This window comes from Sapajus apella, unplaced genomic scaffold, assembly GCF_009761245.1.
Source record: "Sapajus apella isolate SASKATOON/1434 unplaced genomic scaffold, GSC_monkey_1.0 scaffold60, whole genome shotgun sequence".
NCBI classification, from domain to species: domain Eukaryota; kingdom Metazoa; phylum Chordata; class Mammalia; order Primates; family Cebidae; genus Sapajus; species Sapajus apella.
In genome coordinates this window covers 3,187,681-3,213,809 of record NW_022437000.1, presented here as the reverse complement: position 1 = coordinate 3,213,809, position 26,129 = coordinate 3,187,681, and the positions used below count along the sequence as shown (strand labels likewise).

The following is a 26,129-nucleotide window of genomic DNA, read 5'->3' as shown; positions in this document are numbered from 1 at the left end:
GCACCACCATGCCCAGCTAATGTTTGTATTTTTAGTAGAGACAGGGTTTCACCATGTTGACCAGGATGGTCTCGATCTCTTGACCTCGTGATCCACCCGCCTCGGCCTCCCAAAGTGCTGGGATTACAGGCTTGAGCCACCGCGCCCGGCCTGTTCCATGTCTTTGCTATTGTAAATAGTGGGGCAACATCTAAATACATTATTTTGAAATAGAAGGCTATATTGGCCGAAGCCTAAGCATCAGAATAGCTAAAGTGTACTACATTAGAGATGGATTTTATCTTGCTTATGAAATGGACAAAGGAGGAAGGGGTAGCTGAGGGGAAGAGGGGAGCGGAACAGAGGGAGGTGCCAGTGTAGTGGTGTGAGGCTCAGGACTGAGTGGCATAAAGGATGAGACCACCACTCAGTATCTGAAATCCGGGGAGCCGAGCTGGCCAGGCATAGTCTCAGCAAGCAAAGCAAATGGCTGGCCTTCTATCAGATTTGGGGAAATGGTTTGTTTTAGGGTTGGCCTTACCCATAGGTGCATGCTTTAGTGAGAGTCTGCCAGCAACTACCTGACTTTTGAAGCTTAAACTTGTCACTGACTGGTTGGTTTCAGAAGTGCATTTCCTGAAGAGAGTTATCATAAACAGTTTAAAAGCAGACTTGGTGTTTATTTGTTACTGTGACTACAGGATTGCCATTGGCTGATTGACAACCAGTTCTGGTACTGGTTACCATGGCTCTAGAACTGTCCCTCTTTTCCTAGGAGACTGGGGAGTTTTTTTTTTTTTTTAATCTCAAAAACCAGTTAAAATTCCTTGGTCGGGAGAAACCAAAGGACATTTCACAAATGGGGAGACATACCTAATGTTTAAATGGGAGCCCTTTGCATGGCTGTAATCAACTCTATCCTGCGTCTGCCTCCAAGTCTTCACTAAAATCAGCCACATCTGTGAGTGGTCTGTACATAAGGGATTTTTTTTTCTTTAATTTTATTGCATTTTAGGTTTTGGGGTACATGTGAAGAACATGCAAGATTGTTGCATAGGCACACACGTGGCAGTGTGATCTGCTGCCTTCCTCCCCATCACCCACATCTAGCACTTCTCCCCATGCTATCTTTCCCCAACTCCCCTCCCCACGCTGTCCATCCCCTATTTCCCCCCAACAGACCCCAGTGATTTTTTTCTCCTCATCGAAACTGAGGAAAGAGTTGGGTCAGTTTGTTGTTAGTAATCAGAGGCCTGGAGGTGGAGATAGCCATTTGGCAAATACTTGCTGATTGCCTACTCTGCATCAGGTGTTGCTGCAGGTCTTTGAGACTCAGCAGTAAACAAAACATTGTGTGAGGGTGAGAGAGGGTCAGACAATAAACAACAACATAATAAATAAATTATATGTCGGGAGGTGATATGAGAAACTAGAGAAAACTGTGCGGACCAGGCATAGTCTCAGTGAGTTTGCCTCACTGGCTTTTTAGATTTTGCAAATTGGTTTGCTGCAGGGATTTTTTTTTTTTTTTGGATATGGAGTCTCGTTCTGTTGCCCAGGCTGGAGTGCAATGGCACAACCTCAGTTCACTGCAACCTCCACCGCCTGGGTTCAAGTGACTGTCCTGCCTCAGCCTCTGCCTCCGGACTTGGGACTACAGGACTGCCTGAGCTGGGACTACAGGTGCACGCCACCACATCCGGCTAAGTTTTGTATTTTTAGTAGAGTTGGGGTTTCACCATGTTGGCCAGGCTGGTTTCAAACTCCTGACCTCAAGTGATCCACTTGCTTTGGCCTCCCAAAGTCCTGGGATTACAGGCGTGAGCCACCCCACCCGACCTGCTTCAGCGTTTTCTTATGTTAGGATTAGATCATGCCCATTCCTAAACTAATCACTTAGAAATGGGATTACAATGTTCTACTGAGCCTAATAATCTGAGGTAGAATAGATGTGGGAGAGTAGACATCATGTCTTCGTTGAAGAACAGACCTTACTACCAAAGATCACACACTAAAAGTAATGGGTAGATAACGAAGATGTGTATACAGCCTATATTAGATTGCTGGGGCTGCCATCAACAAAGTACCAAAAATTAGGTGGCATTAAAAAAAAGAAATGTGTTTTCTCATGGTTCTGGAGGCTGAAAGGCTTGGTTTCTCCTGAGGTGTCTCTCCTTGACTTGCAGATGGCCACTTTCTTGCTGTGTCCTCACATGCTCTTTTCTCTTCTTTTTTTATTTTACTTTAAGTTCTGGGATTCATGTGCAGAATGTGCAGGTCTGTTACAGAGGTACACACGTGCCATGGCGGTTTGCTGTACCTATCAACCCATCATCTAGATTTTAAGCTCCTCATGCATTAGGTATTTGTCCTAAGGCTCTCCCTCCTCTCGCCCCCACCTCCCAACAGGACCCAGTGTATGATGTTCCCCTCCCTGTGTCCATGTGTTCTCATTTTTCAGCTCCCACTTATGAGTGAGAACATGGAGTGTTTGGTTTTCTGTTCCTGTGTTAGTTTGCTGAGAATGATGACTTCCAGCTTCATCCATGTCCCTGCAAAGGACATGAACTCATTTTTTTATGGCTGCATAGTATTCCATGGTGTATATGTGCCACGTTTTCTTTACCCAGTCTATCATTGATGGGCATTTCCATTGGTTCCAAGTCTTTGCCATTGTAAATAGTGCTGCAATAAATATACATGTGCATCACATGCTCTTTTCTCTGTATGTACATGTCCCTGGTGTCTCTGTGTCCAAATTTCCTCTTCTTACAAGGGCACCACTCATGTTGGATTAGAGCCCAACTCTAAATAAACACATCAGTTAACTTAATCACCTTTTGATGGCCTTATCTCCAAATATGGATTAAGGCCCACCCATATGATCTCATTTAACTTTAATAATCTATTTAAAGGCCACGTCTACAAATATGGTCACATTCTGAGGTACTGGGGTTAGAACTTCCACATATGAATTTTAGAGAAACACAATTCAGCCCATAAAATAGCCTATATATTAGAGGTTAATAAGTGCTCTAAAAATTGAGAGAACTTGAAAACTAACATATTTTAAATATTTACCTAATATTTTTGTGTTATATGTGAAAAAACATAATCATTAATGTGGCCTAAAATACCCCAAATTTTAATTATCCAAATCCAGATTAATGAGATTTCATTGTATCAGCTGAAGAATGATGGTGTTCATACGTTTGGAAAGAACGGTGGTGTTCATAAAGGATTGCAGCCTGCAGGGTATCCTTTATGACAGACTGGGAAGCATAGCCTCCTGTCAGAAGCCAGAAACAGACCATTGGAGGGCACGAAGAATAAGACAGGAAATCATGCTGAATGAGGTGGATAATGCTCACAGTCCATAGGAGGAAGAAGAGTCATGAATATTTATGAAAGGAGAAATGTCCACAATAGCAATTGAGCTTCATTTCTCTCCATGGAGCTCATGTTCAAAAAATGGCAGCTTTGGCATTGTCTGAGGGTGGAGTTTTTGGCCCTCTGACATCAAAAGGTGAAGCAGGGGACATGAAAATCCCCACTGCACATCCTCCCTAGACTGGCCAGAACCACTCTGTGGTTGGGGGTCTCTTATCAGGAAGGAATGCTAGCTGGTTGTTTTGTTGAAAGCGAAACTGAGAGGCAGCATCAGATCATTGGTTGATATCAAGGGTGGAGCAAGGCTTTCCAAAGGGCTGTTGTGTTTACCCTTAGGAAAGAAAGCCTAATGACATTGAGGGAGGAAGGCGGCAGAATAAGTCCTGTTCGACCTCCCATCCTGTCATGGTCAGGAATTCAATTTTCAAGGTTTCTTTGGGGTCCCCTTGGCCAAGTGGGGGTCCATTCAGTCAATTGTGGGACTTAGCATTTCATTTTTATTTCTCAGTTCTCTAAGTAATCATTCAGCACAAATAATTTTCACGGTTGGGTAGATCATGATGGATTTCATATACTGCCTTCACTACTTTGATTGAGTTATTTAAAAGTAAAGTCACACTTACAGTAAGTATGAGATAATCTGTGCTCCCCAAACAAATAGCTACTAGAATTATCTGACCTAGTTTATATGCATTTCAGTTTTTGATTTTAGGCTTGCTGATCCATCAAACAGTGACTATTGAAATTCATCGTATAGCAGAATCAGCCGGAGAGCTTATTAAAGCTCAGATTTCTGGACCCCACTTCCAAAACTTCAGATTCCACAGGGCTTGGATGGGACCAAAGAATATGCACTTCAAATAAGTTTCCAGGCGTCTTGTCAGGGTTCTCCAGAGAAACAGAACCAATAGAATATGTGTATATATATACACACACATACATACATAGAGAGAGTAAGACATTTATTTTGAAGAATTGTCTCAAGCAATTATGGTGACTGGCAAATCTAAAGCCTGCAGGTTAAGTCAAAAGGCTGTCTGCTGGCAGAATTTCCTCTTGTTGGAGTATGTCAGGGGGTTGAGGTGTCAGTCTTTTGTTCTATCCAGGCCTTTAACTAATTGGGTCATGCCCACCGACCTTAGGAAAAACAATCTGCGTTTCTCATAGTTCACTGATGTAAATGTTAATCTCATCCAAAACACCTCAGAGAAACATCCAGAATAGTATTTGGTCTTATATCTGGGCATCATTGCCCAGCCAAATTGACAAATAAAATTAACCATCACACCAGATGATGCTGATGCTGTTGGACTTAGACTAAGACTAATCATTTGAGGTGCATGGATGTTGGCAAGTTCACATCATCCATTATCATTACTCCAGCCCAACGTTGTACTGAGACATGTTTCCCTAAAATGTAGACTTTTCTGTTGATCCCAAAGAACTGTTAAGATAATCTGGCTTTATCTATAGACAGCTAGTTTATACTATTGGTGTTCCTCTGTTACATTCCCATAAGAATGTTTTCTTTTTGTGAATACTTTCATGTAGAGAACAGAAAAGGTATTCCTTGTGAAATAATATAATCTTAATCCAGCAACTTTGACCCACTCCTTTCAAAAATAGACTTTCAGAGATGCTGAGGTATATTCTCTGATATATGTAATTGATTTACTGCAATTTTTCAGTTGATTAGTTTATTAAGTAAAAAGAACTAGGTAATGAATTGTTTTGTAATGTGGATAATTGTTTTCCAATTTGTCTCTATACTAATCTCTTTGCATATACTATGTGGCATTTTCTTGAATCTGGAAGGTAATTCTTATATGAAATATATCCTAGGATTCATTTGCACACTGTTTTCTTATATTTCAGGGTTGGCACCTTTTCAGAAAAAAGAGTTACTTCATTACTTACATCTGAAGAAAAGGAATGTGACTTTGAAGATAGAATTTTATTATCACATGAAATAATATGGTCAGGTACTAGTGAAAGTGAAGATCAAGTAAGTCACTCTAGTGAAAGTCATATGCCATCTTCAAATGGAATCAGCTCATCTTTGTCATTGTTTAATTCAGAAGTAGAGAAAATGTGTCTAAGCCATACAGAGCATCCAATGAATATGAAACAATACAATGAATATGAAACAATACAACATGAATATGAAACAATACAATTTTCCTCCAAGAAATTATTTTCAATGATGAAAACCAACAAAAACAAAAATTCAGAATTTTCTTCTGATCTTAGCTTTTCAGCTTCTAGATTCACTGTAGAAAATGAAGACTTAGATGTGGCACCTTGCCCTCCTGCCCATTTATTTCTTTCTAGAGATCAAGTTAGACTTCTGGAAGAAAATGTGAGAAATCAAATTCCTTCAAAACCAAAAGCTAAGTTAGAGAGTAAAACTACTTATCAGTGCTCAAGATCTCAACAGTCCTTGAATCAGAATCAACCTTATGTTGGAATGGTTATTTCTGTCCAAGCACAGGATTCTTTTCCAGGACAAAATACTATTCAGAATCAAGGTCTTTATGAAGTCCAATTTACTAGTATAAATCATAACCAAGAATTAATCAACAGCCAGCCTGATATCAAGGCCAGCGGCTTTGCCCAGCCTCAAGATGTGATGACGAAGCCATTTTGTAGCAGGGCACAAGATTCATTTCAGTCCCAAGATTTGGAGAGGAACCAACATTTTGTTGAAGTTCCATCAGTTGTTGAGGCACAATATTCAGTCAAGAGCCTGGGGTCTGATGAACACTTCGGTGAGGACCAACATTCTGTTTGGTTGATAAATTCAAACAAGATTAAATATTCAACTAAGAGGCAAGATATTATTTTTAAGAATGCTGGATTTCTAGTTTTAACTCTGAATCCAAATTTAGTTGCTGAAGATATTCCACACCTAAGGACTGTAAAACCAGAAGGCCAGCAACAAATTGTTTCATCAGAATTCAACAAAGATTCTGTATATAGCTCAGTGCCTCTTTCATCTACCATTAAAGGGCAGAAAAATAGAAGAAAAACACCAGACAGTAAAAACAAACTCAGTCTTAACATTCCATCTCTAAAAGCCAAAAAACCACCAACTTCACAAGTATTTCAAATCACAGCATGTCACACTTTAAAAAATAGGAATGAGTTAGGATGCAAGAATAACACTGACAAGAAAGAATTACATGAAAGGAAAGATATATCAGATGTAGCTTTGCATCTTATTTCTGTTTCCAAGCTTATTCTGCCTTATATTAAAAATTATTCCAGAAAACAACTAGTGAAATTCATGCCAGGTTTAATAAAATGTGGACATTTTCTGCAGAAGAAAAATAAGTCACCAGCTACAGAGAAAATCAATTATACAGGTGCTGCTGAGAAGACAAGAATCTTGGGTGCTACTAAAAAAGAAAAGGAGTATGACAAAGAAAATAAAGGACTAAAAAATATTTCACCAAAAATGTTACCTCAGCTAGAAAAATCCTTCATGGTCAACACCGATCAACTAAAAGCACCTTGTTTACTAGTAGAAACAAATGGGAAGAGTAAGGAATCTCTTAAAGACCCAGTTACACAAGCAAAGGAAATTGCTATTACAGAATTGCATGCTCCAAATAGTAGAAAACCATTTGATCTTCATATTCTGAAGCACAAGACATCTTTAGAAGATGCTATATCAAAACCTATGCAGAAACTCATTTCCTCTCCCAAAATGGAAACGAACAATAGAATGAAAATACAGGAGGTCCTGCAAAGTTCAGAGAATTCCCATCGTCAACTTTCAAATGGAGAGGATTTACCAACTAGTACACCAAAAATGCAAAGGTGCTTTCCAAGGGAAAATACACAGAAACAACAAGATTTTTTGCAACTTGTTCTGGAGTTGTCAAATGTCCATTTGCTAATTTCCCTGGGAAGCAATATGCATAAAAGCAGTGAAGAATTAAAAGCCGTAAAAATTCAAGTGAGTACAGAAAGTGTAAATCTGAAGGAAAATGAACCACTGATGCTTAATGTTACAGATGACCTAAGTGAAAGTGAGGCACTAGAATGCAACGCTAGAAATAACGTAACAAACATGCATCAAGATAAAGAAATGTCTGATGCATTTCACAGTGCCGCTTGCACTACCATTTCTGAACTATCTGATACAGAAATAGATAGCAGATTGAAAGCAAAGGCAGACACATTAAGAAGAATAAGGGTCAGTCACTCAGTGTCAAAGCATGAGAAATTACCAGATGAGAAGGAAACACAGAATGCAGAATACATTGATAAGAGCTCTACCTTTAAAAAGTCACAACAATGTGATAGAAAGGAAGAGGAGAAAGAAGCAAATTCAGAGCTGCCACAAGACTTCAGATTCAGCATGCATCTAAAGCAAAGGCCCAAATACATCAAATTTGAAATGGAACAGATCAGTTCAGGAAGTAGTAAAGCCCCAAACAAAGAGCAAGAGGTACAACCACAAACTCTTTCTACACAAACAATTTTGGAGACTAGTCCATGCCCCATGATGGATCCATTTCAAGTTGAGAAGGTGAAGCAAAGCACAGATAGACCTACAGACAGAAAGAGTGCTGCAGATCCAAAGAATCCACTTACAATGCCAGAGAACTTGGCAGTTGGTGAACTTGCAGTTGAAACAACAGAGTATAGTGTTCCATTTGGTGGAAACCTCCGAAAGACAATGGATGGTCATACTGTAGAAGAAAAGGAAGACATAAAAAGAGATTTACCTGCAGTTGCCCTGGGGTGTTTCGATATCCACTTGCTTACTTTATCACATCTTAAAAGGCAGAAAATTAAAAAAACATTATCAGAAACAAAAAATGTACTCAGTGTCAAATACGTAATTATGAAAGTAAAGAAGCCAGCAATCTCACTGATGCCTTACATCAATATATACGGTACTCCAAACCACAGGAAAAAAATGGGAGGCAATTTTGAAATCATAATTAAACAGATACTGCAAGATAAAATTGTGGCAGGTGTGCTTCTGAATGTTATTAACCCTCACCTGTCTATTTTGCCTAATACTAGAATGCACAGCGGATTAAATGCAGAGAATCACAGTTATATCAAGGTAGTCCAAGAGGAATCCCAAATTGGAAGGGAAGAAAAGTGTCCAGCTTTCATTAATAAGGGAAATGAATCCCAAAACGCACTAGAAGCTAAATTGCAAGATGAAGTAAAACGCATCAAAGAAACTCTACCAAAAGTAGCCCTACATGATAGCTGGAGCCTTGGACTTGATGCACATCTAGCGAAGGAGATTAAAACAGAGAAAGAAATGCATCAGCCAATCCCATTCACAGAAACTACTATGGAGTCTGTTGTCTCTCCCATAATGCAATCATCTCATGTTGAGAATGTGAAGAGCAGTCAAACAACAAAAACAGACTGCAAATGCACTGCAGATTCAGAGATGCCTCCTCCAATATCAGGAAAATCACTGATTGGACACTTTTTAAACCAAACAAGAGAAAGTGATGTTCCAAGTAATGGAAGTGATACAAGAGAAATGGGTTACTGTTTTGCAAGAAAAAAGACAGAAATACCAAAAGATTTACCAGCAGCTTCGCCAGAGACTTTCAATTGCTGCACACCTGTTTTGTCTTCTTCTAAAGCGATGAAAAAGAGGGTAACATTTGCACTCACGACAAGTACAGTGAAGTCCAAATGCGTAAATGCAAAGGATGTGAAGCCATCAGTCTCAGAGACAGTCAGTGTCACAAGCCACAGAAAGAAATCGGAGTTAGACTTTAAGTTTAAAAAGATAAACCAAGCTAAAGGATTGGTGCCTGAATATCCAAATGCCCTTTGCTCTCCAATGCATAGCAGATTGCAGAGAGATTTCTGTCTCTCTGTGTCTCAATTAAAGCAAGGAGAACCAGCAGATAAGACATACACTGATGTCTTTGCTAAGAGTAGTGTATTCCATGACAGAGAGGAAAAATCTCAAGACCGAGAGGAAGAGGAACAAAAAGCTTCATTAGAAGCAGCGCCACAGCTTAGCCAGCACCTGGGGTCTGATGCCTGTCAAATGAAGGAAATCCATCTTGAATCACACCCAGCACTGAATTATTTAACACTGGAGCAATGTGTTAATGGAAAAAGTTTGCAGCACCAAACAGATTTTAAACAAACTACTTTAAAGACTAGTCTCCAAATGGGTCCTTTAGAAGCTGAAGAAGTACAAAAAGCCAACAAAACCAAAAATGACATAATAGCCCTTGTGGGTCCTAAGATTCCACCTCCCAAAGCTTTGCAGGCTCCAGAGAATAGCCATGGCTTCATACTCAATGCACATCAGAGGGATCATGAGCTTGTCAAATCAGATGACGGACGGAACCAACCAGGAAATGCAAATATCCAGGTACAACCACAAACACATTTTACACAAACTATTTTGGAGTCTACTTCAGGTCCTACACTAGATCAATTTCAATTTGAAAAGGTAGAGAGTTATGTTAGGTTTTCACCTCTAAAGTCTGGGGAAGCAAAGGTTGATGAAATCATATCTTATGCAAGAGAAGGTGGTATCTCATCTGATTCTAGCCATCAGAAGGAACAGGCTGGTGGGAGTGAAAAGAAGGAAACAGTGATTTTTGATTCCTGCATGTCTGCTTTATCTACACCTAAAAGGAAGAGAAACTTAAAACAATTTTCAGACATGAAAACTTTAGTGAATCCCAAATGTGGAATTATGAAGGCAAAGAAGCCATCAATTTCATACATGCTCAATATCAAGGCTAGTGCTGGTCCAAACCACAGAAAAGAACTGAGCTGTAACTTGACAACCAAAATGAAAGAAGTGCATCAAGGCAAAAAGGGGGCAGATAAAACATATGCTTTCCTGACTATGACACCTGACATTAACACGTATGGCAAGGTGGAGACAGAAAAAGACACACTTAGAGAAGAAAGACTCGGTTGTACTCGAGTAAAGCAAGATACATCTCCAAATGAAGACAGTATTACTTCAGATAACATTAAAGAAACCTGTCTTCAAGATGAAGAGCAAGAAGAAAGGAAACAGGAGGCATTGTTAAAAGTAATTCCACAACACGTGCAACATTTCATATTCCGTTCAGGTCAGAGGGAGGATCTCGACTTTCACAAATTAGAAAACCAAGGAAGTAGGAAAATTCTGTTTGTTACCAAGCAAGATGTCCCACAACAACTTCATTCTGCAGAACCAATACAAGGGGTGGAGACAAACAAATGCCTCCAGACCCAAAATGGCACAATATGTACAGTAAACGCAAACCTTCCTCTAAAATCAGAGGACTCACTAAATGGTGAAGTTCTAATTGGTGCAATAAAACATGGTGTGCCAACTGACAGGAAATGTAGGGGGGAACAGCACGATTCAGGTAAAGGGGAAAAGGTTGAGTTTCATAGAGATCTACGAGCAACCGTCCTGGAGTTACAGATATCGCCACATGGTGGGGAGGCAGAGAAGGCCAATTTGACTGATATGGAAAGCGGATCTAACGTTGCAATCAACATGAATGTACAACATGAAAGGGGAGATAAAAATATTCAGAAAATGTTGTCAGACTCAGTTCCATGCCATAGTCAACACCTCAGTTTCAGTGCACATCAAATGAAAGATCCTGACCCTTGCAAATTAGGATCTGAACTGAAAAGTCCAGAAGACAGAAGTTCTTGGAATTTGTCTCATATACTGCAAAAAACAAAGCAAGAAACACACTTTAGAGAAACGATTTTAGAGCCTATTTCTAGGTACATGATGAAACAAAGTCCTCATATGCAAGAAGGAATAAAATGTATGGTAGGTCCAAAGACTTCATTTCCCAAAACAGGGAAATCAGAGATTAGTTCAATACCATTTGATACTCCTTTGGATGAAAATCCTAGAAGGAAATGGAATAGTTCTATTTCTGAGAAAACTGCATGGAATCAAAAAAACTTAAGAACAGTCTTAAAACCTTTAGATTTCTCCAGCCTTGTGTCATCTGAATATGAAAGCCGGAGCTATACGTTAGAGTTTATGGGCAAGAAAAGTATAATGAGTCCCAAACGTGTAACTTTGAAGGCAAAGCAACTACCAATTTCACGGTTGTTTAAGATCATAAGATATCCTACAGAAAACCATGGAAAGAAAAAGCAACACCACTTTAAGTACAGGATGAAAGGGAGGCAATGGTACACAAGTATAGGAGAGGCATTACTCAGTGCCACTGAATATGCGAAGAGTCTACCATCCAAAGCAGTGATTGATAAACTCTTATTCAATACAGCAGTGAGGGGCATTCTGTCTAACAGAACACGCCGACAAAATCTGGATGGTCTTATTGCAGGTGAAAAGGAAGAGGTACAAGAAAACGTAGCTGAAACTTTCTTGGGTCCTTTAGATTTCCTCATGCCTGTTTTATCTAACCCTAAAAACCAGATGAACACAGTTCACTTATCAGAAAAAGAAATTATATTGAATTCCAAATATTTACCTATGAAGGAAAAGAAGTCATTAGTTTCACAGATACATAAAATCAATAAGCAATCTGCCACAAAACATAGGAAGAAACTTAAATCCTATTTAAAAACTCTATCCAACAGAACACTCCAAGAAAATCATGGTCATATTACAGAGGAAAAGGAAAAAGTACAGGAAAACTTAGCTGCAACTTTCTTGGGTTCTTTAGATTTCTTCATGCATGTTTTATCTGACTCTAAAAACCAGATAAACACAGTACAGTTATCAGAAAGGAAAATTATATTGAATCACAAATGTTTAACTCTGAAGAAAAAGAAGCCACCAATTTCACAGATACATAAAATCAATAGACAGTTTACTGCAAAATATAGGAAGAAGCTGGAATCCAATTTAAAAACCAAACTGAAAGCAACGTGGCAAGGTGGAAATGTGGCTGATGCATTTCCAAATACCATATTCTTCACTCCAGATACCACTAACATTAAAAAGCCAAGCAGATTCCAAACAGAGATAGACATGAGAATATCAGGGTTAAGTCATACACACCCAACACAAATAGAGTCACCAGCTGAAGTGATAACAAGGTATTCTGATTCCATTGACAAGAGAGGAACTTCCAACTTGTTAAAGGGAGCAAAACTACATGATAGAGAAAGTGGGGAAGAGAAGCAAGAACATCTTACAGAAATGGGTCCATTCTACGCAGAAAACTTCATGGCAAATACATATCTTACAAAGGATCCTCATCCTGGCAAATCAGAAGATGTGCTTTTGGGAGAAATTTTTTTCTCAAAAAGTCAGATTTACAAAGGGAATGTAGAAAAAAATGTAAAAATGGAAAAAAACAAAAATGGAAAAGGAAGTCTCAAAGTTGGGCTCCCAAGGAAGGAGAAATCAGATAACTGTGCAGAATTGAGTGAGCCAACAGATGATGCCATATCAAATAAATATGGTAAAGAGAACATTGGCTATTCTGTTTTAAAAGAAAAAGCATTCTGTAATCTGGCAGGAATTGTCCCAGGTTCTGTTGGCAGGCATTTGCCTGCTTCAGAAGAAATGAAAAGACAGAATGACAGCCTTCAAACAGCTGACAGGTCAAGTCCTGAAGGTAGACCTTTGCAGGCAAAGCAGTCAGCAGTTCCACAATCATTTGATACTGCAGGTCATGCTGTTCTAACCATTCATAAGGAAGAGAAACAGAAGTTGAAAGCCCAGAAGACAGAAGTAGAGAGAAATGAAGCTGCAATAAAGCTAAAATCTACACGTGTTCCTATACCTAGTCTACTACACATAAAAATGGAGCAATCAGCTGGTACCTGGGGTATAGATGAACAATCTTCTGAAACAAGAAATGCCCTAAACAAAGCAAAAGTTAGGGAGAAAGAAGGGTATGGACAACAGGTTTGTTTTCGAACAGCTCCACAGTACATCCAGCCATCTGAGTTTGGAACAGACCAAATGAGGGACCCTGGTCCTTTCAAAACAGAAGCACCCTTAGTCAGTACAGTGTGTTCTAAGAACATCACTCCCCAGAAAACAGAAGTTGATTTAACGGATCAAGAAGCAAAGATAAATGTTGCAGAAGAGTTTAACCCAGAGTCCGTTGTTTTCCCTAAGATACATCTACTTCAAAATGAAAGCAAGAAAGAATTTAAAACTGAAGACTGGAAAACAAGAGCAGATCCCAAGACACTTGCCCTGCAAAAGAAACAGCAAGAGCCGTGTGTCTCAGGCACTACCTGGAGTTCACCTAATCCCTACGCATCTATTTGTCCTACAATCATAAGACATAAAGATAAGGCAAAGACAGCAAATGTGGAAAGTACTCTGCATACCAAACAGGTAAAATTGAAGGCAAAGAAAATACCAGTTTCCCAGCTGCTTGAATATGGTACTGCAGGCAATCAAAAGGAAACCAGAGGTAACATCCAGCAGCAGAAGGCATTCCGGCTGAATAAAAATGCAGTACATCGAGTTCTAAAGGCTGTTTATGACTCTGGATACTTTGTGTCTAGCATTAAAAAGCTTACAGAAGTAAAAATGGAGAAAAACAAGCCAAAAGACAGGGCATGCATTCTTCCACAGTTAAAGCTGGAGAAACCACTAAAAGAAATGCAAAGGTCATTGTCAGGGTGTACTGACATGTCCGGCATTCTTAGCAAACAGGAACAAGATATTAGAGAAAAGGAACAAAAGCACCAAAGCATTTTAGAAGACACATCCCAATACTGTATTGAACCGTTAAGAATTAGTTCACAACATATTCATTACAGTAGTTTTGACGCCCCAAGAATTAGAAAAGATGGAGAACTTGAATTTCCCGTTGCACAAAGAGCAAAGGAAAAAGATATAGGCATGGCCAAACATTCAGTTTCAGTTCCAGTTCCATGGGATAGCGAAGGATCAAAGGGACTAGATATTCCGCCAAACTCAAAAGGACAGAATATACTTTTTACAGAGTTGGATACTTCTCAACAGATTTGCCAGGAGCAAGAATTGCTGAAACAAGAAGATATTTCTATGACAAACCTGGAGTTGATGGCCTGCCCCATTATGGAACCTCTTCATTTGGAAAACACAGGAAAGATAGCTGAGGAAGAAGATGTGTACATTAACAGAAAAAATATTCCACATGTATTGGGAAGAGAAGGATTAATGGAAACGGATATCTTAGTAGGTTCTAAAGGACAGAATTTTTTTTGTACAAATCCAGAGGATCAGCACGAAGTGCCTACGGTGCAGGAAGGACAGGTGAATCCAGATTATGTTCCTGAAAGTATTCTGGATTCTGTATCTTTTCCCAATAAGGACCCTCTTCACTTAAAACAGACAGAGAAAACAAGGAAAGAAAATGTTAGCATCTCTGAAAGTTTCAATGAAAATCCTTGGGAAAGAGAGCAATCAAAATTAACTAACATTACATTAAAATCAAATAGACAGAAAATGGACTTTTCAAAAAAATTGAAGGCAAAGCAACTAAGTAACTGTTATCAGAATAAAGAGACTATTCTGGAATCCATTTTCCCTTGCACGTTGCATCAACTTCGTATTGAAAATCCCAAGAAAGAAGGCTCAGCAGAAGAAATAATGAGTTCAAAAGTTTTAAGCCCAATGATAGAGAAGGCATCACACAAAGTAGGCATTCCGGTGGATCAACCTCCATGTTCAGAGGGAATACATTTGAATATTAAAGGAAGAAAAGAACATCCACAAGAAAGTACACACAAGGCTTTTCCAGCATCTGTTTCTCACTCTCTAATGGACATACATGAGATTAAGTCATCAAAGGTAAAGAAAGCAGATAGTTCAGGGTGCCACATTTCAAATACAAAAGAAATTGGCTTGCTTTTTACAGGACAGTCAGAACAGGAAGAAAAATGTACATATGAGGCTCTTCCAAAGTCTGCACCTCACTCCAAAACAGATCTACATCGATTCAATGCCTCAATGCAAGAAGAGAAATTAGATGCTATGAATATTCTGCATTATGACCATTTAACTTCACAGGCTAGAGAAGCAGTAAAACAAATGGATGTTATAGTTGGATATACTCAAAACAGTAAAAAAGGACAAGCCTTACTCAAAACAGGCCAAAAATGGCAGTGCCCACCAATTTCCCATGAGAACTTTTGGGAGCATATATCTTACCCTCAAAAGCATCCCTATGTCCTGCAACATTTAATGCCTCAGGAAAAGGAAGCAATATCAGAAGGAGGTAATGTATCAAGCCGGACTCCAGGACTAGACTTGTTTTCTGAAGATCAAATAAGTACCGAAACTAAGGATGGACTAGAAGGGATTGTGCCCTTCGTTACTCCAAGGCAGATGAATAATCAAGATACAATGCTGCCTTTAGGATCATACCATAAAACTATGAAATATCCAAGTCTCTTATTTCCAAAAGGAATGAAATCATCAGAGGGGGTACAGGTCTTTGATTTAATATCAAATAACAGCTCACCCAAGTTGAGATTTGGGAAGAAAATAGAATCACATAAGGCAAATCAAAAGGTGCAAAAAGAAGTATGTCTGCCTGTAATATTACATCCTCTTTCTGTATCCATGCCTATTTTGCCAGAAAGTAAGGGACAGAAGGATAGCATAAAACAAGTTATTAGGAAAGGTGTGATATACCACAAAAGAAGACCTCCAAAATTGAAGAAATCGGTATTTTCACATATACTCAATACCAGTGACTGTGGTGCCCCAAGTGACAGACTAGAAATGCAGTGGAACGTGACAGAGAAAATGATCAATGTGAAACATAGAATGAGTGAACTAGATTTGGTTGCAGCAAAAATATATGAGTCCATTCTTTCTTTACCTCACTTCAAATTGAATAAAGAGACAACTGATGGGGTGGTCTCAAATAATGTAAAAAGGACAAAACAACATAGATCACAGGGAGAGAAGAAAGATAGAGTCAAAGCAATGGATATGAAAAGAATAAAAAGCCCTAATATCATTTTGAAGCCAAGTAAATCATCACTGTTACATACACTCAGTATAAAGGAATTTCCTTTGCTGTTGGATGTTATGAAACAAGAGGGCAAGATGCAAGAAGGTAAAGGTAAATCAGGTATGAAACTGACAAACTTGTGTACTTCTTTACCATCTCTATCACATAGTAATTCAAATTCAAGAACAAAAGCAGGTAAAGAGATGTCAGGAATTCCAAAGGACTGCCTTCCACCACTAAAGCTCCAGGCATCATCGAACATCAGAAGAGTATCATTTGCAGAGTCAATTAATAGAGAGAGTTTAAGTAATGTAATAAAATTGAAATGTTTGCCACAGAAAAATAAGGAAGATAGAGAAAATATAGTAGATGTGAAAGATATAATGGGCCTCATATGTATCACTTTGAAAGGAAAGAAATCACCTTTTAAACACTTACTGCATGGAAAAGAACCACAGCGGAGCAGTAAAAAACTAGAGAAAATGATGTGGGAAGATAAAAGTAATCTAGACATAGTTCAGAATAAACTCTGTGCTTCTATTCTTTCTTCACCTCACTTGCAATGGAATCCTAGAATAAAAGAGGTATACATAAGAGAAATAACAAGATTCTGTCTTCCATCCTCCACATTCCAGGAATTATCAGACACAGTGGAAAAATGTGAGCAGCCAGTTGGTGATATTCGAAGCAGTATCGGAAAAGCAAAACATATACCGCAGAACGACAAAGACAGAGTGGAAAAGGCTTTGGAAAAAATTATGCACTCCAAAAGAATAGCTCTGGAGGTGAAGCAGGCTTCAGTGTTCCAAGAATTAAACATCAAAGAGAAAGGGGAAGAGATTCAGGAAAATAAACAAGTTGAGATTTGGAGCAAACCTTTTGCTTCCATTTCTGTTCTACCTCACTCTAAAATGGACGCAATAAAAGGAGAGGAAGCCATGGGAATGAAAATGAGATCCTCTTTTTCACAGCCAAATCTCCAAGAGTCATCAGATATAGAGAAAATAGCATATGAAAAGTATATTTCTGATAATATCTCAAACAGTGTAAAAAAGACCCTAGAACATATATTGGAAAAAGAACAGGAGAGGCTAAAAATGGAAAAAAATTTACCTTTGAAGAAAAGGAAATTATCAATTTCACAGGGAATTCAGTTGGATATCAAAGAGCAAGAGAAAAAGATAGAAAATATTAAAGGTGAATCAAGTGTGCTTCTGATGAATGCCAGCACTTCTATCCCTTCTTCTCATTTGCAATTGGATACAAGAATAGAAAAAGCAGAGTATGTAACTGAAGTAACGAGAAACTATCTTCCAGAACTATCACACCAAAAATCAACAGAGGCAGGGAAAAAAGCAGATGGAGTGGCCAATGAGAATAATCTCACAACTGAAGTACAAAAAGCAAAAGATGATACGCAACAGAAAGAAGAGAGTGAAGTCAGAATATCAGCTAAGAAAGACATAAGGCATCCAGAAGACAAAGGTCTAAAAGGAAAGAAGGCCCTTTCACAGGACCTACCATTGAATCCTAAAGAGCCAAAGCAAATGGATCAAGATGCTCAGGAGCAAGGGAAAGAAGACAGAGAAGGTGAGGAGCAAGGGAAAGAAGATGGAAAAGGAGCAGGACAGGGAAGAGCTGATAGAGGAGACAAACAGCAAGGGAAAATACATCACGAAGTGGAAGAGCAACAGCAAGCAGATGGAGTAGGCATAGAGCATTGGAAAACGGATGGGCACAAGAGTGAGAAGGAAGCAGTTCTTTTCCTATATCTGCCTTCCGAGTCCTCTCTAACTCGTTATAAATTGAACACAAGAATAGAAGGAGAGGAAGAATTACAAGGAATAATAAAATCTGCTACTTCGCAGTTAAGGCACCGGAAATCATTTGATGTAGGGAAAACAGCTCACACAAGGTCATTTGGGGAGGATAGCTCAAATGATGTAAAAACATTACAAGTATACAAGCTACAGGAAGAAGCAGATGGAGAAAAGACGGTAAGTATGGATCCTGTAAGGCAACCTGAAGGCACAATTTTTGAGGCAGAGCAATTAACACTTCCACATACACTCAGTATTCCTGGCAGTGGTGGCTCAAAAACTGGAGAAGTACCAACAAACATAAAAGAAAAACTGAGACAAGTAAAGGAAAGAAAGAGTGAACTAGAAGAGGTTCTGACAACAGCATCTCTACCTCACCGTGAATTAGATAAAGGAACAGAAGGCACAAAAGAGAAACAAGGAGTAACAAGAGCCTTTCCTCCACCGTCATGGGACACAGAATCATCAGATACAGAGAAATTAAAATATACAACGTCATCTTTGAATTATATTGCAGGTGATTCACAAAGAACAAAATACGCGGCCCAGATACAAAAGGATAAGGCAAATACTTCTGAGAAAACTGTAATGCATCCCAAGTACATCATTATGAAGGCGGAGAAATCACCCATTTCCCGTATGCTAAAAGCAAAGGAACTGCAAGTGAACATCAGTCAACAAGAGGAAAAGGCACAGGAAGGTGAGGTGGAAATAGTCGTGCTTCTGAGCAAAACTTGTCCTTTTGTCACTTCTTCAACTTTCCTTGAGTTAGACTCAATAAAAGAAGAAGGCGAACCAGGAATAAGAAGAAGCTGTAAGCCACATCTTGAGCTCCAGGCATCATTGCCTTCAGGGCAAACAGCACCTACAAAGCCAATAGAGAGCCTTGTAAAGGAGGGGAAACATCCTCTCCCACAGAAAGAATGCAGAGTACAAACAGCATCCATGCATGGTGTAATACACCCCAATGATGCCATCTTCGAGGCAAAGACATCAGCACGTGCACAAGTGTTCAGCATCACTGAGCACAGTCCTCCGAGCAAGAGAAAGGAGCCACAGTGGGGCATGAAAGAGAAAGCAGGACAGAAGCAGGAAAGGACAGGACGTTCTCATGTGATTCTGACAAAAACTCATCCGTTCATGCCTTCTGCCTCTCACCATGGATTCTCTCCTTCACAACTGAAGATTCCTGTATCATCAGCTTCAGAAAAAAATGTGTCTCTCCCACAGTCATGGTTCCAGGAATCATCAGATGCAGGGAGAATAGCATGTCCAGAAACAATCCATGAAGAACTTTCAAATGATGTAAAACAATTAAAAGTACACTTGCTACAGAAAGAAGAGAAGGACAGAGGAGAAGTAGCAGATACCACCAGTGTAGTGGATCCCAACAAAATGTATTTGAAGGCAAAGAAATCACCTGTCTTACATACACACAGTTTAAGTGATCTTCAGTGGAAAACTAGAGAACAAGAGGAGGAAAAGGTTCAGAAAGTTAAAAGTGGGCCACGTGTCATGTGGTCTAAGAGTCCTTCTAGATCCTCCCCACTTCACTTTAACATGAGGACTGAGTTTCAAGAGGAAAGCAAACCGATATTAATAAGACCCTCTTTTCCCCTAGTAAAGCTTCAGGAATCACCAGATACTGAGGGAGGCATAGACATAAGGCCAGTTGCTGGTGATGTTTTAATCCATCTACAAAAAGGAAAACACGTGTCACAGAACAAGGAAGAGGATGAAGTGCAAATAGTAAACATCATAATATTCCCCAAACATCAGGAAGAGAAAATACAGGAATGTGAAGGTGAACCAGGTGTGGTTCTGACCAAATCTACTTCATGGCCAACTCTGTCTCAACTGGAATTGGATAAAGAAACACACTTAGACAATGAAATTCTCAGACTTAAAAGCTCTATTCTGCAGAGAATATCACACATGGGGGAGACTGTACGTAGAGAATCAATTGTTGATGATAACTCGAAAGATGTTAAAAATGAAAAGCAACATATCCCTCAAAAAGAAGAAAGGGAAATAGATACGAGAGGCACAGACATAACTTTGAAGTCAAAGAAGTCTCCTCGTTCCTGTATGCTCCACAGAACAGAACTACATGTGAACATCAGAGGGCAAGGACAAAAGGAAGATGAAGGTCAAGATAAACCACCAGGTATGATTCAAAGAAAGAAGTATGCTTCCAAACTTTTACCACCTAACCTTAAACTGGAGAGAGCTACGCAAGCGGATGAAGAAAGGCTTGGAGGTAAGACATCCTGTTTACTTCCACTAATGCCTTCAGTGTTACCAGATACAGAGAAAACAGCAGCTGCAGAGGCAAGGAGTGGTGATGTAAGAAAAGGAAAAGCATATAGGTCACAGAAAGAAAACAGGCATGAAGTGAATACAATAGAGATGAGGGTCAGGATACGCGGCCAAGAGTCAAGGAGTTCACCAATTTCACATATCCTTAATGCAAAGGAATTAGTGTTGAATATTAACAAACTGGAGAAAAAAGTACACAAAGATAAAGACAAAGCATGTGTGATTCTGCCACGGACTTTTCTTTCTGTACCATCGGTGCCTCCTCTTTATGTGGATTCAGGGAACAAAATAGACAAAGACACACCAGGAATCGAAGGACCGTCTGGTCCACAGCGAAATCTCCGGGTACCCTCAAATATCCAGAAAATAACAAAGAGAGACTCAGTTGAAGGCGATGACAAAAACATTGTTAAGCAAGCAGGACAGTACGTGCCTCACCCAGAGGCAGAGCCACAGTGGACCTCAAACTTCAAGATCGGCGTTCAGCAAAGGAAGGAACCTTCACCAGTCAGGTCAAGAGAATATTTGAGTCAGTTAGTTTTAAATTCACAGGATCAGGACGTTTATTTCACAGGGTTTGGTACCAGAAGAAGCGGAAAAAGGCTGGAATGGCTCTTTACAAAGAAAAAGGCTCAGCCAGAAAAATACAAAACAGAAACTTTTACTGCGTTTCTTTCCTATCCCACAATGGATGCAACTAAAATGTGTGGTCGGGAGGAAGAAACTGAAATAATGGACAACTTAAACCATAAAATCAGTCCCGAGGTTTCAGTTTCACTGCTAAGGAAAATATCTAAGGAACTACACATCACTCTTGGCACCCTTGCAAGTTCAAAAGGATTTTCTATTTCAGAGAGACATGCTCACCAGCAAGAAACTTCATTGAAAGTATCTCCAGAACTTGCAGGTTCATGCACATTTGATAAGCCAGGGGAAGATGTACAAAGTAATGATAAAATCAGCAAAAGATTTTCTCCCAAGGTGTTAGCACCACAGACAAAGGGATCACTCAAAAAAATAGATATCGTCACCAATTGGAATGCCCCACAAAATATAGAAGAACAAGATATTGGCATGAAAAAGCAAGTGATGCGACAGTTGGAACATGGGCACAAGACCAGGCCGAACACTCTCCTTTCTCTTAAGTTTCCACTTCGATGTGGAAGGGAGAAGACACCATCGGAAACAGATGTGGACCAGAAAACAACAGCGCAGCCCAGCCTACAGATACTCCAGATACTACCAGGGACACATATAGATGTGACAGAGATTGACACTGCAAGAGGGGGAAAGGAGCAGGCATTGCTCATTTCAGAACAAGAGGAATGTTTTCTGGAATTGCTTCCCAAGTCCCTATATCCTCCCTGGACTTTTCCACTTCAATCAGGGGATCTGAAAGAAAAAGATCAAACAGACACAAACACCAATGTAAATGTAGAGCAGAAACAATCAGAAGTGGACCATGGTAGTGCTGTGAATCAGAAAGAAGGGAAATTAAAAATAGGCACAAACAGAGCTTTACATCTGGAAGAAGATAAAACGGAGTTGCATAAGGGCGGGACTGCCAATCTGGAGAAGGAGAAAGTAAGAATGGACACAAGCCATAGTGCACACCTGCACCTTCCATCTCTAAAGGCAGAAGAATCTCAAGTGAAGACGCAGGTCATCACTCATGGGGAGAAGAGCCGCCTAATCGTGCAAAAACAGAAAAATGAACTAGAGGCATCTAACGCAAAACAAAACACTCAACTACAAAAATTGTTTCAAAGAAATATCCTGGATTCTTTTTATTCCTATGTTCCTCTTTCTTCCAAACGTAAAGACCAAAAAGGCAGATTAACAATAACAGATCTGGAAAGAGAATTGAGCACCAAATATTTAACCATGAAAATCCAGAAACACCCAATTCCACAGATGCTTAATATCACAGGGCGTGGTACACCAAGCAATAGAAAGAAATTAGAGTCTGATGTTAAGTTAAAGAACATAGTTTTGTGGAGTAAAGATATCTCAGGAGTATTTATCAGAAGCATTTCTATTTCCATGATGAGTTCACCTCACCCTGACTCTAAGACAAACCTAGAAAGAGAAAAGGGAATCTGCCTTTCTAAATTCCAGGAAAAATCACCAAACACTCGTGACATTTTTAAGAGAGACAGTTTAACAATTGTAAAAGGGAAGCGGAATTTTACAAGCACAGCTCCACAAGATCCCCAGCCCTTTGTAGCAGCTAAACAACAAATGCAGAAACTTCCTAATGTCAAATCAGAAGCAAACCTCAGAAGTGAAATGAATAAAAAATACTTAAAGTCGCAAACAAAAGGATGGGTTGTCTTAGGGAACGATGTCTCAAGGGTCATTAAAAAACCAGACTTGCATATCATCGAGCAAGAAGAAATGATTCCCAAATGCATTCTGACCCCCACAGAGTGTCCATCTATGCTTGAAGAGCCAAAGTTACCCAAGCAAAGGGATCAGAGTGAACCACTGTGGGATATGACCACACAAAATGTTCAGCAACAAAATGCTTTCCCAGGAACTGTGCCCATACCACCTCAAGTTAAAAGTAATGAAGTCAAAATAGTTGCAGACAGTACAAATGCAGAACATTTACTTCCTATTTGTGAAGCAACCAAAGATATCTCTGAATCCCATGTTAAAAATATGCTCCAAGACAAAGTTTCTTCTGATAAACTGGATAACATACAAGCCTACAAGCCTGATGACTTGAAGTTAGTACCTTTTCCAGAGGGTTCACATACAACATCAACAGCAAAATATCCCAAAATGCAGCACAAACCCCTTTTAGAACAGTTTACTCCCAAAGAAAAAAATAAGCTTACTAATCATTTAGAGTCAAAAGCATTTGAAATACAACTGAATCTGATGCCAGAGATGGCAAAAAAATCTTTACGCATGTTCAACTTTTATCCAAAAGGGACTCTTTCAAACGATAACAGCTGGAAGTTCTATTCGAGACATAAAACAATGAGCTTTATGTCTCTAGAAGGGATTGATACCATAGAACCTAACTCAAAACACAAATACCAAAATAATTCACCTCCTACCAGCAATGTGAAGACGCTGACTGTTGATGTTTCAAGTGACAGTGTGGAGACCACAAAGCTACAGAGTATTCATAAACTAGAAAGTGGAACATCTTCAGTGACTTCTGCTAGTGAGATGCTATTGCCTCATACCCTCCAAAACCACTCAGCAAAAGAAAAAGCCAAACTCCTCATGCACTTTTCTGTGAAAACATTGGAGATACACATGAAAGCCTTTCCCGGAATTGTAAGAGAATCTCATGCAATGACCAGTGCTCAGGAGAGAAAGAAACCTCTCTCTAACTGTGTCCATTCTGGTATCACAAGACCAAAAAGACAAAACAGAATTTTGTTACTTTTTGAGGAAAAATCTCTCCATCAAATAGATCTTGATTTACAATACAAATACCTTCGTTTTCTCCTGGGGCCTCCTGTTGGAAGTACATTCCCTAAGCCAAATGTACTCCCCAAACATAATAAGTTAAACACAGTTGGAATGTGTCAAAAAGTAGATGCTGGTGGAGAAAGTGGGAGTCTTCCCATTGATACAGAACTGTTGGAGCAACATATTTCTTTCAAAAGGCAAAGTCCCCATGAAAACTCATCGCTTATCAGGAAATTCCCAGAGCCAACCCTCGTGTGTGAATCTGACCGTGATCTGCACAGCCCGAGGAAGAAAGATTCTCAAGTTCTTTCACATTCAGAATTCCACGTGACTCCAGAAAAAGACAAACAATATCATGTATGGTTTCAAGAAACAAATACATATAAATCGATCGATTTAAGGACTCAGAGCAATGCTATTGGTTCAGCTGATTCACATGAAACTCAGATTTCGAAAGATTTTATTGATATTCAGACAAATATTGAGAGTCCAGCTGAGTTGGACAAATGTCCAGATCTTGAAGTAAGTGAGAGTGAGGAATGCATGTTTCTGGAAGCCAACTCTTATTTAAATCGGGAATCACAAAACATTCTATTTGAATTACAGACAGGCATGCCTTTGGAAAATCCCTACAAAATCACAAGTGATTTGAAATCATTTTACAGTGACGATTCAGGTTCGCATTGTACTAGAGGGTACAGAAAGCAAACCTTATTTATTACAACGCCTTCTTATAAGTCCCACGAAACCAGGAAATATAGATCATCTTCCAAAATGAAATCTCCTGACTGGTTGTGTCATCGTTCATTAAATACTATGGAAATTCAGTCTAGGTCATCTGGTGTATCACTCAGTGAAGAGAAACTTTCATGGACTACCAGGAGCAGAACAAGTTATTCTTTAGCTTCTTTAACAGAGTCAAATATTAAATTGCATCTTGCAAAAAACCAAGACAAGTCTCACATGCACCCAGAAAGAAAAGAAAGAAAAAAGGCCAGATTTGATTTATTTAAGAAGAAAAACAGTCACTGGGACCACGATTACAGTTGTACACACAGTAAAGAGAAATGGGCCAGAAAGAAGACAGTGCATGATTATGAGTCAGAACGATTGGTTTGTTTCCAAAGCAAACATAAATCAACATCAAAACCTCATCGTGATGATATCAACTTCGATTCTGAAAGAAAACAAAACCGACCCTTTTTTTTTGCGTGTGTACCAGCAGACTCACTGGAGGTCATACCCAAAACCATCTGCTGGACTATTCCCCCTGAAACCTTAAGGAAAAGAAACTTCAGAGTTCCCCTAGTGGCAAAGATTTCAAGTTCTTGGAATATATGGAGTTCCTCCAAAAAGTTGCTGGGGTCGCTTTCGGGGTCCCTTAGTTCAGTTTATCACAGCTGACATTACCATAGCTAAACTCCTCTGAAGTGGACAGCTGGTGGCTGTTGTGATATTCTGTGAAAAATAAAATCATAGAACGTCCAATGGTTTCCTCGTGAAGTGTTTTCATATAAAGATAGAAAGTAATCCAATCTTCTAGTGACTGATTGAAATTTGTTATTTATCTTTAACGATTGAGAAAGTTCGGGCACAAAATTGCTGACCCTGGCAATTTTGCGTACCATTTCATCAGGAACCACCAGACTTCATCAGAAATGGATACATCAGATATGATAAGGTGCAAACCAATAGGTTGAGATGAGTAAAATGTGTGACTTCACCCGCAGATGTCCTTGCTGTTTGTGGTATCAGTATGGGTTTATACTGCACAAACACAAAACTCTGGCAAACCCTATGTCATGCAATTCCCATCAAAAAAGGAAGAATAGTAAATGAATAGGGCATGCTCCGCTCTTTTGAGTATATTCTTGTCAGAAGGGAACACCTTTTTGACTAGGTGTTGTAGAGAAAGATTTACCCGCTTATAATTGTACATGCCTGATGAAAAGAAGCCTTTTCTGCCTGCCAGCCTCTCACACTGTACATTTCAAGCTCTGTTTCTCCTCTCTTTGCCCGGTCCTTTGGTCCTGGGCACTGTAGGAGGCTTTCATGTTAGGATGTAGCCCCTGACTTTGCACCTTTTTGTCACCACCTAGGATGTGTCCTTTAAAGTGGGCAGAAGGATTCCTGGAAGCTATTCCTACACTTTGATAGAAATATATATCAAAGTGAATGTCAATCACTTAAATATATAGACCGCTATGCCCAGTCTAAATGTATCCTAACTCAACTTCCCCTAAATCTAATCCCCAAAATATTTGTAACC

The 26,129-nt window shown here is 39.4% G+C and overlaps 1 protein-coding gene across 1 annotated transcript in view; it reads left to right on the top strand.

The window, feature by feature from the left end:
* Positions 1-25,348, top strand: part of CCDC168 (coiled-coil domain containing 168) — a 30,124-nt gene extending 4,776 nt beyond the window's left edge. Inside the window, exon 4 of the mRNA XM_032246177.1 lies at positions 5,245-25,348. Coding sequence (XP_032102068.1) covers positions 5,245-25,264 — 20,020 coding nt within the window. The 3' untranslated portion in view covers positions 25,265-25,348. The remainder of the gene's footprint in view (positions 1-5,244) is intronic.
* Positions 25,349-26,129: the final 781 nt, after the last annotated feature.